At 41.4% G+C, this 14,265-nt stretch overlaps 1 protein-coding gene across 1 annotated transcript in view; it reads right to left on the reverse strand.

The window, feature by feature from the left end:
- Positions 1-8,461, reverse strand: part of enpp6 (ectonucleotide pyrophosphatase/phosphodiesterase 6) — a 33,231-nt gene extending 24,770 nt beyond the window's left edge. The window contains exon 1 of the mRNA XM_061979646.2: positions 8,198-8,461. Within this exon, the coding sequence (XP_061835630.1) occupies positions 8,198-8,432 (235 nt within the window). The 5' untranslated portion in view covers positions 8,433-8,461. The remainder of the gene's footprint in view (positions 1-8,197) is intronic.
- Positions 8,462-14,265: the final 5,804 nt, after the last annotated feature.

The following is a 14,265-nucleotide window of genomic DNA, read 5'->3' on the forward strand; positions in this document are numbered from 1 at the left end:
TGACAGCAGCTACCACTACCTGTCAACCTGTAGTTGAGGAGCTGACTGCAATGAGAGCGGGTGTTCAAGAACCTTCCATACAGACAAAAGTGAGTGCAGTCACCACTTCAGAAGCAGGGGCTTTAGAACGAGTACTAAGCATGCTAGAAGGCGTTTTGGCCAGAGCAGCCTCCCCGGTCCAACAGCCGACCCAGTGGACACGCCCCACTTCTTGCCGTGTATGTGGCGACAAAACTCACATCACACGTGAACACTGCATGAAAGAGAAGAGGTGCTTTGGGTGCCTGGAACCTGGCCACACAAGGAGAGATTGCCCACGGGCCGCTCCACGCCAAACCCAAGCAGAGAACCACACACCCAACCAGGGAAACTGAGTCGCTCACACTGTGGAGGGCAAAGTGTGAGTGCGTCATGTCAGACCCTCAAAAATGAAGAAGACATACATGCAATATATGAGGAGAGCTGCAAGACTGCACCGAATGGTAGTGTCATGATTTTCCAGAATACACACAAACTTGAGAAGGCAGATGATCTATTCTACACTGGTGTGCTGGTGAATGACCAAGTTGCACTGTATGCCATGCTAGACACTGGTTCAATGGCTTGTACGATGAGTGAAGAAGCAGAAGAGGAGCTCCACAAGGCAGGGTTGCTGTCAGAGGGTGCCCAGTCCTCCAAAGACATTTTTCTGGTGGGTTGTGGTGGTGTGCATGTGCGACCCAAGTGCATTCACCAGTTAAAGTTGAAAATCTACGGACAAGAAGCAATCGTGCCCACACTAGTCGTGCCAGGCCAGCGTGACCAAATGATAGTAGGCACCAATTTGCTGAAACACTTGCTACGCCAATTCAAGCAAGATCCCAGCTATTGGCGCGTGATGAGTAAAGCTGACTCTACTTGTGAACCAGGCATCGAGCAGTTCTTGAGCATGCTCTCGGGCATAACAAGATGGAAAGGTGACATTATCCCAGACATCATTGGAACTGTGAAGCTTACTAATGCTGTGACACTGGTACCGAAACAGGAGCACATAGTGTGGGGAAAGCTTCCTGGAAAGGCTCCTATCTCAGAGGGAAGTACCATACTGGTGGAACCAGCAAAATCACACTCCAACTGGAAGAGCGTCATAGTAGGGAGAACTGTGGCATCAATGAGCGGAGACAGGTGGGTTCCTGTGAAGGTCGTGAACCCAAGTGACAAGCCTGTAACACTGAGGAGGAACATGAAGTTAGCTGATGTTTCACCATGTGTGGCACTTGAAGACTTTGAGCTTGGGGTGGACTATGTCGCCAGCACGGAGCTAAAAGCACAAGGCCAAAGCGTAAGAGTAGACGCTGACCATGTCCCTGACACCTCTGTAACTCTCGCCCTTCAGGATAAGCTTGCTGATCTTGGGTTGGACGACATAGACATCCACTCATGTGAAGTGTCCCCTTATTGGAAGAGTCAACTTGTGGAACTCATACAGAGGCATGATGATGTGTTCTCCAAGGATAAGCTGGACTGTGGCCTAGCCAAAGACTTCGTCCACAGGATCCATCTGACTGATGAGCGCCCCTTCCGACTAGCATACCGCCGTGTCCCACCAAGCCAATACCAGAAACTAAGAGAGGTCCTTTCTGAGATGGAGGAGAAGAACATCATACGCAAGTCGTCAAGTGAGTGGGCCTCGCCATTAGTACTGGTTTGGAAAAAGAGTGGGGAACTACGCATCTGTGTGGACTACCGGTGGCTTAATGCACGCACCGTGAAGGATGCCCATCCAGTACCTCACCGAGCTGACTGTTTGGCTGCGCTAGGGGGAAATGCCATATTCAGCGCCATGGACTTAACATCGGGGTTCTACAATGTCCCCATGCATGAACAGGACAAGAAGTTTACTGCCTTCACTACACCAGTAGGCCTCCATGAGTTCAACAGACTACCCCAAGGCCTGTGCAACAGCCCGGCAAGTTTCATGCGCCTCATGATGAGTGTCTTCGGAGACCAAAACTTTTTGACCCTGCTGTGCTACCTCGACGATGTTTTGGTCTTTGCCCCAAATGAAGAGGAAGCCCTCAAAAGATTCGAAATGGTCTTTAAGCGGTTGAAAGGACATGGGCTTAAGTTGGCTCCGAAGAAGTGTCATTTCCTCCGGCGAAGTGTCAAGTTCTTGGGCCACATCATTGATGAGAATGGAGTTTCTACTGATTCTGAAAAGATACAAGTCATCACAGACATGAGTGAAGCGGACTTGATGATGGAGGATGGAGTCACACCTTCAGCAAAAAAGATTAAGTCTTTTCTCGGTATGGTAATGTATTACCAGAGATTCATACAAAACTGTTCCAGTATGGCGAAGCCCCTGTTCTCTCTGACCGCCGCTGCGACTGGAAAGGCCAACTCAAAACGGGCTTCTCATTTTAAAAGGCTCAGCCCAGGGGATTGGGCTCAAGAACAGAGTGACGCATTCAACCAACTAAAGGCTGCTCTGTTGAACTCAGTTGTGTTGGCCCATCCGGACTTTGGTCGCCCTTTCATCCTCTCAACCGACGCTTCATTGGATGGATTGGGCGCTGTCCTCTCTCAAGTCCCTGAAGGAGGGAGCAAAGCACGTCCCATAGCCTTCGCAAGCAAAGCCCTGAGTCGCTCACAAACCAAGTATCCAGCCCATCGTTTGGAGTTCCTCCCTCTCAAGTGGTCAGTGTGCGACAAATTCAGCCATTGGCTGAAGGGACACTCCTTCACTGTTTGGACTGATAATAACCCGCTAACCTACATCCTCACAAAGCCAAAGTTGGATGCTTGTGAACAGCGGTGGGTGTCGAAGTTGGCTCCATATGACTTCAGTATCCAATATATCCCAGGCAGTAAGAACATTGTTGCAGATGCCTTGAGCAGGCAACCCTTCATCAAGCCACGCGTCAGTAAGAGATTTATAGCAGAGCCATATGAGGCTCTGCTCGAGGAAGCGCAACAGATTCGGGATGACAGGATACAGGATGTGTTTCGGCTGAGCACCAACAGCCAAGAGGTAAAACTGGGCGGATCTGAAATGGCATGCAGTTCAATGAGCAGTGAAGAAGTGACGGCAGTCCTGGATGGTCAGATTGAGTGGGGTGAGGGACCCAAAGGGAGAGTGATCTCCTGGCTGGTAAATGATATACATAAGATTATTCCACCAGGAGAAAGTGCCTTACCCGTCTTCTCCCTTAAAGAGCTTCAAGACAAGCAACATGAAGACACTATACTGGCAAGAGTCATCCACTATGTGGCACGTGGCAGGAGGCCATCGAGGAGAGAAAGAGTAACAGAGCCTCTCAAAGTCCAGAGGACTCTAAAGCAGTGGGAGAAGCTCAAGATGTTGGATGGCATCCTATATAGAGTGAGCAAAGATTCACTAACTGGGAGAAGGCGGTACCAGTATGTTGTGGCTGCATCACTGGCCAAGCAGGCTCTGCAGGGTGTCCATGACGAGGCTGGGCATCAAGGACAGCATAGGACTCTATACCTGGTGAGGCAGAGGTTCTTCTGGATTGACATGGAACGAGATGTCCGGGAATATGTCAAGTCGTGCAAGCGCTGTGTGGTGAGCAAGACACCCGAACCCGAAGGGAGAGCGCCTCTCGAGAGCATCAAAACAACAAGCCCTCTCGAGATGGTCTGCATTGACTTTTGGTCGGCTGAAATCCCAAATGGAAATACTGTGGATGTCCTGGTCATCACTGACCATTTCACAAATATGGCTCATGCCTTCCCATGTCATGATCAGTCAGCAAAGCAGGTTGCTCGTCAACTCTGGGATCGATACTTCTGTGTCTACGGCTTTCCAGAGAGAATTCACTCCGACCAAGGAGCCAACTTTGAGAGCCAGTTGATCCGAGAGTTGCTGCTGATCTCTGGGGTAAAGAAGTCGAGGACAACGGCTTATCATCCCATGGGAAACGGTGTGGTTGAACGCTTTAACCGGACATTGGGAAGCATGATCAGAGCTCTCCCGCCAAGAGCCAAACAAAAATGGCCCCAAATGTTGCAGACATTGACTTTCGCCTACAACTGCACTGCCCATGAGTCGACGGGCTATGCCCCGTTTTATCTAATGTACGGGAGAATTCCCAGACTCCCAGTTGACGTAATGTTCCACAATGTGGAGAGGGACTGTGACATTGCTGACTATGATAAATATGTCCTCAAACTGAGGGAGGAGCTAAAAGAGGCATTATCATCTGCCCAGGTCAATGCTGTCACCAGTCAGCGTCATCAAACTGAACTGTACAACCAAAGGACCAAAGGTCATGACATCGCTGAGGGAGACCAAGTATTCTTGTCAAACAAATGTGAAAGGGCACGCAAGAAGTTGTCGGACAAATGGGAGTCTGTCCCGTATGTGGTTGTCTCAAGAGACCCAAGGTGTCATACCTACCGGATAAGGAACACTTGCAGTGGTCATGAAAGGGTTGTCCATCGCAATCGCCTCTTGTGTGTCAACTTTCTTCCGCTTAAGTTGGAGAATGAAGAGGATGTTGAATCATCATTCACTGAATCATCTGAGTCAAGGCATGATGAGACACAAAGTCGGGTTTCGGATGTGATGACGGGAGATGTCACAGAAGAACGAACAGCCAGTTGGGTTCTGGATAGTGCTTCTGTCAATTCGCCATCAGAATGTCTGGATGCTGATGAGGAGCTTGAAGACCCTGATCTGGATGAAAGTGCTAGCCAGGGGCCAAAGAGTGTGTCAAGTGTGGTTGATGGGACAGGCCATGGTGACGACCCCCCAAGCACAGCAATCAGTGTTGTCTCCCGTATAAGAACGAGGGTGGGTAGGCTGGTGAAACCTGTAGATAGGCTAATTCAAAACATGACCCAGAAGAAAATATCTGTTTGAGTTACAAACCTCTGTAAACCTTCAATTACCATAAGATAGTTGTTTAATCCAATGTTTGGGTCGAACATGTATTACAGTAGCAGTGATAAATATTAGGTACTCCTTGTCTTGTGAAAGGTATATTTTTTTATTATTACCTTTGTAAAGTAATGTGTAAGGTGGTGTAAAAGGCACCTCTTTTTGCAAGTGTACCCAGGAGGGTTGCGCAGCCCTCCTTGGCCATTTTCTCAGTGATGTGAGTAACTAATAAGTTGCATAACGTGAATGTATTGGAGTACTCTGCTAAGTCTTGAAGTATTTTGGTGAAGTTCAGAGGGGAGTATGTAGCCGAGCTAAATTTTATTCTATTTTATTTTAATTTTGGTCATTTATTCACATCATTTTTTGTGGTGAACTTCCCCAAAAGTGTTTCTCATTGTAAATAGGTTCCACTCTATTATTTTCCATTACATACCTTTTTGTTTCCCTGGGGGGTGATTTGGCGTTGCACCTTTGTGACCAGCTTCAGTGAGCACTGACGCTCGGAGCTGATAAGTCACGTTTATGTCTCTCTCCTTTTTTTTTTATAAACTTTTTGGTTGTCGTTCTTAAAAGTGTTTTGTGGGAATGCGCACTGTCTTGTGACTTGTTGGTGGGCATGCGTGTTGAATTCCTGAATGTTGGTTGTTGAATTAGTGACAAAAAAAATACTTTTGTATGCTAAATGATGTGTGGATTAGCCTATTGCTAGCGGCAGTTGTTGCGGGGTTTCCTGGTCTCGTAAGTTTACGCACGGGTCAGGGGCTCTGTTGTGTGTCTGTGTGGACATCTTGTGTGCCGCTCTAGCATTAATATGAGTGTGTATTATTTTCTTCTTTATTTTTAGTGGAGAGAGATCGTTTTTGCCGTGGACTGTGTGACGCCCCGTTGTTTTTGTTTCTATTCAAAAAAGGTATGTATGTTATGAGGTATTTTTGACATAGTTTATTGTATAAAAAATATAAAAGGAGTCGATGTGGGTGGGAAAGATGAGGTGTATTACTGCACATTTTAAGGATCATTTTTCTTAATATATATTATTTGCTGAAGTATATATTTTATATACTGTGTTTTATTTAATTAATTTAATCGAGACTATTTTATGCTATATTTACCTTTTCATTATTATTATTACTATTTTAGTTATTATTATTATTATTTCCACATTAAGAATATATAATTGAATTGAGTGAGCACTGACGCTCGGAGCTGTGGAGAGAGATCGTTTTTGCCGTGGACTGTGTGTGACGCCCCGTTGTTTTTGTTTCTATTCAAAAAAGGTGAATAAACCCTCCATGATTCAACTCCTGAGTGTGCGCCTCACTACAAGATACACAACGCAGAACAGTGACTGTTACATATATATATACATATATATATATATATATATATATACCGTATTTTCCGCACTATAAGGCGCACCTAAAAACCACAATTTTTCTCAAAAGCTGACAGTGCGCCTTATAACCCGGTGCGCTTTATTACGATTCATTTTCATAAAGTTTCGGTCTCGCAACTTCGGTAAACAGCCGCCATCTTTTTTCCCGGTAGAACAGGAAGCGCTTCTTCTTCTACGCAAGCAACCGCCAAGGAAAGCACCCGCCCCCATAGAACAGGAAGCGCTTCACCCGCCCCCGGAAGAAGAAGAAAAAACGCGCGGATATCACCGTACGTTTCATTTCCTGTTTACATCTGTAAAGACCACAAAATGGCTCCTACTACGCGACAAGGATCCGGTTCATAAAAAGACGCAATCTCTCCATCCGCACACGGATTACTACCGTATTTCACAGCAACTGATATTCCTGTGAACCGCACTGTGGAACGGGAGCACGTACGGTGAATATTCGCACCACAGGGAATGAGAAGTCATCCTTCACTGTGGTTCTAGCTTGCCATGCTAACTTCCACCCATGGTGATATTCAAAAGGAAGACCTTGCCAAAAGAGACCTTTCCAGCCGGCGTCATCATAAAAGCTAACTCGAAGGGATGGATGGATGAAGAAAAGATGAGCGAGTGGTTAAGGGAAGTTTACGCGAAGAGGCCGGGTGGCTTTTTTCACACAGCTCCGAAGGCGAACACACCTTCACTAAGACGGGCAGATAGCGCCGGTCGACATACGCCAACATCTGCCAGTGGATCGTAAATGCCTGGGCAGATAGTTTCGGTCACAACTGTGGTCCGAGCTTTCCGGAAGGCAGGATTCACAGAACTGCTGCACAACAACAGCGACACTGAATCCGATGACTTCGACGAGGCGGAGCCGACCATTTTTGGATCCCACGCTTGCGCAACTTTTCAATTCGGACACCGAAGACGAAGAATTCGAAGGATTTACGAATGAAGAATAACTTCAGAAGGTGAGCGCTATGTTTATTTTGTGTGTTGTGACATTAACGTTCGAGCAACATTATGTTGCTATTTATTGCTCTACACCATTTTGAATTTTACTATGTTTGTGATTGCACATTTGCGTACATTTTGGGACAGAGTTGTTAGAACGCTGGTTTTCAATATATTATTAAAGTTTGACTGAACTATCTGACTGTTTTTTTGACATTCCCTTTAGCGCAGCGTAGGCGCGGCTTATAATCCGGGGCGGCTTATTGGTGGACAAAGTTATGAAATATGTAATTCATTGAAGGTGCGGCTAATAATCCGGTGCGCCTTATAGTGCGGAAAATACGGTATATATTTTATATACTGTGTTTTATTTAATTAATTTAATCGAGACTATTTTATGCTATATTTACCTTTTCATTATTATTATTACTATTTTAGTTATTATTATTATTATTTCCACATTAAGAATATATAATTGAATTGAGTGAGCACTGACGCTCGGAGCTGTGGAGAGAGATCGTTTTTGCCGTGGACTGTGTGTGACGCCTCGTTGTTTTTGTTTCTATTCAAAAAAGGTGAATAAACCCTCCATGATTCAACTCCTGAGTGTGCGCCTCACTACAAGATACACAACGCAGAACAGTGACTGTTACATATATATATACATATATATATATATATATATATATATATATATATATATATATATATATATAGTACAAGCCAAAAGTTTGGACACACCTTCTCATTCAATGTGTTTTCTTTATTTTCATGACTATTTACATTGTAGATTGTCACTGAAGGCATCAAAACTATGAATGAACACATGTGGAGTTATGTACTTAACAGAAAAAGGTGAAATAACTGAAAACATGTTTTATATTCTAGTTTCTTCAAAATAGCCACCCTTTGCTCTGATTACTGTTTTTCACACTCTTGGCATTCTCATGAGCTAATGTGTCACGTACCAGTCATTAATGAGTAGTAGTTGGGATAAGACAACGTGGGGAAGTCCGGCGTCATGTAGTCCACTTTGACTCCTGTGGAAAGAAGCTCCTTGAAGGCAGGGAGTGAGTGCAGGTCGTCCATGTAGTCATGACGGAAACCATCGATGAGAAAGACAAGTAACGGATGGACGGAGAGACACTTGTGTCCCGCAGCGAGGAGCAGCAGAGACAGCAAGACAAAGCAGCAGGACGCCATGAGAGTTCGTGTCCTCCTGCAGCAGCACAGTCAGGTGTTGTGTGGAAGGAAACCGCTGACTGTGGGGCTCTGGAGGGGTGGGCGGGTAGATCCACATGTCGGCTGTGTTGATACCGGTGTTATGTTGATACTACCGCCATGAAATCAATATGTTCAAGTTGTCACAGTTTTCTTGTTTTTCTTGTTGTGTCGTTCATATTGTTACATTGTGGAGTAATAATACAGTCTTAAAAAGATAGGACTTATGGGGCTGAAAGTCTAAAAAATTGGAATGAGTCAATTCTATGTTCACTTATTTTGCACTTCTGAATGCATGTTTCTTAAACCATGTTTTTCAACCACTGTGCCGCGGCTCACTAGTGTGCCGTGAGATATTGTCTGGTGTGCCGTGGGAAATTATGCAACTTCACCTAATTGGTCCAATTTTTTTTTTTTCAAATCAATAATTATAATCTGCTAATAATGTGCCATTGCTTAGTGTCTGTGCTGTGCAGGACTCAGCAGGGTAATCACGTAATACGCCATGTCAGTAGGTGGCAGCAGGTATATATATATATATTTAATTTGTATAAATATATATAAAAATACATATACATTTTATTTGTATAAATATATATATATGTATATATAGATACACAGATATAGATATATATATATATATAGTTATATATACAGTATATATATATATATATATATATTTATATATATATATATATATATATACTGTATATATATATATATATATATATATATATATATATATATATATATATCCATCCATTTTCTACCGCTTGTCCCTTTCGGGGTCGCGGGGGGTGCTGGAGCCTATTTCAGCTGCATTGGGGCGGTCGGGGAGGTACACCCTGGACAAGTCACCACCTCATCACAGGGCCAACACAGATAAACAGACAACATTCACACTCACATTCACACACTAGGGCCAATTTAGTGTTGCCAATCAACCTATCCCCAGGTGCATGTCTTTGGAGGTGGGAGGAAGCCGGAGTACCCGGAGGGAACTGATGCAGTCATGGGGAGAACATGCAAACTCCACACAGAAAGATCCCGAGCGCAGGATCGAACCCAGGACCTTCGTATTGTGAAGCAGACGCACTATCCCCTCTATCACCGTGCTGCCCAAGTGCCTCTGTCAGGTAATAAGTCAGGTAAAACGGCATTTATATATATATATGTATATATATATATACATATACATTGTATTTGTATAAATACATATACATGTTATTTGTATAAATAAATATACATAAATATATATATATCAGCGACGTGCGGTGAGGTTGATGGCTGGTGAGGCACTGACTTCATCACAGTCAGATTTACAAACATATGAACCCTAAAGAGTATCTTATTCACCATTTGATTGGCAGCAGTTAACGGGTAATGTTTAAAAGCTCATACCAGCATTCTTCCCTGCTTGGCACGCAGCATCAAGGGTTGGAATTGGGGGTTAAATCACCAAAAATTATTCCCGGGCGCGGCGCCGCTGCTGCCCACTGCTCCCCTCACCTCTCAGGGGGTGATCAAGGGATGGGTCAAATGCAGAGGACAAATTTCATTACACCTAGTGTGTGTGTGACAATCATTGGTACTTTAACTTAACTTTAACTTTACACATACAAACTGTAGCACACAATAAAGCACATTTAATAAAAAAAAACGTTATTATGGTCTTACCTTTACATATAAATGAAGTCCATTCGCCGCTGTTGTGCTGGATTAATGCACCCCTGACAGGAGTGGTATATCAACTAAAGCCCTCACTTAAACTTTCCACGTGCAAGATTGAATCTATTTAAAAAAGTGTAACCGAGGGTTTATAAATGTCGCCTATACTGTATGAAACTACAAAATAACAAACACGGAGGCTCCAGTTTACACGAGGACCACTTTATTTACCTTCTTTCAAAAACTTCCGCTCCACTCCAACATGTCATCACTTCCGCTCTTAGCGCCTTCAAAATAAGAGCTCAAGGCATATACTGTATAACAGCGCATAACAGGAACTTAACATCACAAAGAGGAAAGCCCATAAAAATAGGTTACAAAAGTTATTTAATAAGAAGCCAAAAAGTGCAAAAATAATAATGTTTGTGTTGGAGGAGTTGTGAATTAGGTACACCTGCAGTCTGCAGGTGTACCTAATGTTGTGGCCCTGCAGTCATTCACAACTCCTCCAACACGAACATTATTGTTTTTGCACTTTTTGGCTTCTTATGAAATAACCTTTTTAAATAGATTCAATCTTGCACGTGGAAAGTTTAAGTGTGGGCTTTAGTTGATATAACACTCCCGTCAGGCGTTGCAATCTACGGCGGGGGTGCAGGAGGCGGGATTACTGGAGCCTCAGCCAGTGCGTCTTTTGCAGCCGTTTTATGATCGCTCAGCACAAGAAATACGTTACACACATACAGTTGTTGACAAAATACACTGTACATTATATACCTCAGCTAACTAAACTATGGAAATGTATAATATAGTTCATATAGCAATACGGTCTCACTGCACAGCAGACCAGCAGTTAGCCGAGTCCGCAATCCATGGTGAGGCACAAATGAGTGACGTGCCTCAACTGGCTGCTGATCACCTCACCGTCTCTTCTCAGTATTTGAACGGCAAATGTGAAAATTCAGCGATTTTGAATAAAAATAATCTAAAACTGGTGAAGTTAAATGGAAAATTACTTTATAGTATAATCACTGGATACATATAACAATTTAATAAAAATATTTTCTTTTTCCATTTTTTTTCTTTCCATGATGGCAGGTGAGGCCCCGCCTCACCTGCCTCTAGTGACTGCACATCACTGATATATATGTATGTATGTGTATATATATAGATACACAGATATAAATATACATAGATATACATACAGTATATATATATATATATATATATATATATATATATACATACTGTATGTATATACAGTATATACATGTGTGTGTGTGTATATATATATATATATATATATATATATATATATATATAAATACATATAATTTTTTTTGTATAAGTACATATATATATATATATATATATATATATATATATATATATACTGTATGTATATACAGTATATACATGTGTGTGTGTGTGTGTGTGTGTATATATATATATATATATATATATATAAAAATACATATAATTTTTTTGTATAAGTACATATATATATATATATATATATATATATATATATATATACTGTATGTATATACAGTATATACATGTGTGTGTGTGTGTGTGTATATATATATATATATATATATATATATATATATATATATAAATACATATAATTTTTTTTGTATAAGTACATACATATATATATATATATATATATAAAAAATAAATAAAAAAAATCCTGATGATTGAGGGTACCCCCCCTCATGAAACAGGCCTGTAGAGATGAAATAGTCTTGTGATTTTTTTCCCACACATACTTATATATATATATATATATATATATATATATATATATATATATATATATATATATATATATATATGAATGTACATGAAAATAAAGAACTTGATATTTACAATATTAACTATGACCGATAAAACACTGAATATTGACAACATATGAACGTCACACCCCCCTCTTGATCGACATATTTTACAATCAAGTGAAACACAACAAAAATGCAACAAACACAGTGAAATATGAACGCAAAGGGTAAAAAAGAAAACCCCACCTTCCATCTGATATGTCTGATCTATCACTAAGCTTTAGAACTTTGCTATAAAAATCTCCTTCCTCGTCTGTCCCTGACACCTTCATTTCAGTTTTTTTATGCCATAATGTCAAGCATGTTTAACAAACACATTAAGTTCACATGTTTTCCCATGATTCAGTGTTTTTGTTCATGCAAAATTAAGTCTGATTAATACAGATCAAATATAAATAGTATGTAGAGTAACTGTGATTATTCTAATTAAAACTTTTAATCGTTTAATTGATATACTGGTAAATGGTTCACTAATAAGTCCTTACATTTTTACCCTGTGTTTATTTCTATTCATAATCAAGATCGACAAATACAATTTTCAATAAAAATCATACAAAGATCTTGAAGAATGTTGAATTAAAAAGTATGATATTGGCATTTACTTGGATTGAAATCAAAATTTGCAGTATCGCCCAACCTAAGAGGCCTGGCTAACATGAGGGGGGTGAGGTCATGTGACAGCATAAGGAGCAATATGAAGCTTGTAAAGTGGATTTCACAACATTTCTAGAACGTGTAAACACTAACGATGGGCAGTTTGGCTCTTTTCTTAGAGTCGTCCTTTTGGCTCAGTTCCCAAAGAACAGTCAGCTAATTTGACACCCAAGCGGCCCCTAATGTTGTGTCGTTTGTAGCCTCATATTTTAGCCTAAATTAGCAAATACAAATGTTTGTGTTTTTATAAGCTCTTTTGTATTGAGTGTTTTAATGAGTGTTTTTATAATTCCCTCGTATTGCACAGGAAACTCAAATTATACGAACAGCTGAACATTTATATCATGATGATAAAACGTGTTGTTGTTGTTGCGGGTTCGCTCAAAAAAACTATCTAACCATACAACCAATGATGGCTCAGTCGCAGATTTCGAGTTGGGGATGTTTATTGGACCAACTCCAGGTCACCAGTGTGCAAAAATATATACAGTGCACAAATTGGTGAAAATGAAAAGTAATCTGCCGTTCAGCAATCTCCAATCACTGTTTGCACTATTCGCCAGCTCTCTACAACCAACCTGCTTACCTACTCCCACAGTCTCCTTTAAGTAGTCCAAGCCCCTCACTCTGTTGAGGAATTTGTTAAACTGTCTGGAAATCATATTTGGTCTTAGGAAAGCAAGTTGTTTGTGTACAAAATGTGAAATTCCTTACATTTGACAATAACGTTGGTGTGCCACAAGGTTCCATCTTGGGCCCAAGATTATTTAGCATCAATCACCAACCAATATTTTGTCCACCTAATGTACTTTGCCAGATATACTCAGCCTGCTCTGTGTGTCCATGCTAAAAATAAGCGGCAATCCACACTGCACCTGTCAGCTGCTATGTCGGATGCTATGTCAGAGGTATCAAGTTGGAAGCAACGCTTCAATTTACACTTTAATGTTTTCAAGTCAATGTGCATGTTCTTCTCCCCCCCAAAAAATTAGTGTTGATACTGATCCAGATGTATGTGTGCATTGTACAAGCTAGTCCGGTTCTTCTCAAACAGTGTGTGTGTGTGCGTGCTTGTTCCTCATTTTTATGTAAAAAATATATATATATTTAGCACACAATGTTTTGCTCTGTTCATTATTGTTTTATAGGTTAAAGTGTTTTATATAATGTCAATGTTACTGATCAATTTGAATGTATTGTTATTTATTGGGTTTATCTCATTTTATTTATCAGTATCAAATGGTTCAAGTCCGTCCAAAAAATGTTTTATAGTTTACGTAAGGATGGATTCTTTATTGTTTTGATTTTTTCTTTATTGTTAATAAGGAATATTTTATGCAGAGGTGTACTTATAACAATGTTTTAGGCAAATGATCCTATTCGAAGTCATGGCGGAGAGTGGGAGTGGGTTGGGTGGGGTTTGGGGGGTTGCCGCAAAATGTTTTTTTCTTCCCGAGGGGGAGTAATAACAATAATTGAGAAGCACTGGTCTACATGTGTTGGCCTTGCGATGAGGTGGCGACTTGTCCAGGGTGTATCCCGCCTTCCAAGGATTGGCTCCAGCCCCCCCCCCCCTCCAAATCACCACCCCGAGAGGGACAAGTGGTAGAAACTGTATAAATATATATACACTTTGCACACAGTCTGTG

Source organism: Nerophis lumbriciformis, linkage group LG19, assembly GCF_033978685.3.
Source record: "Nerophis lumbriciformis linkage group LG19, RoL_Nlum_v2.1, whole genome shotgun sequence".
Classification (NCBI taxonomy): Eukaryota; Metazoa; Chordata; class Actinopteri; order Syngnathiformes; family Syngnathidae; genus Nerophis; species Nerophis lumbriciformis.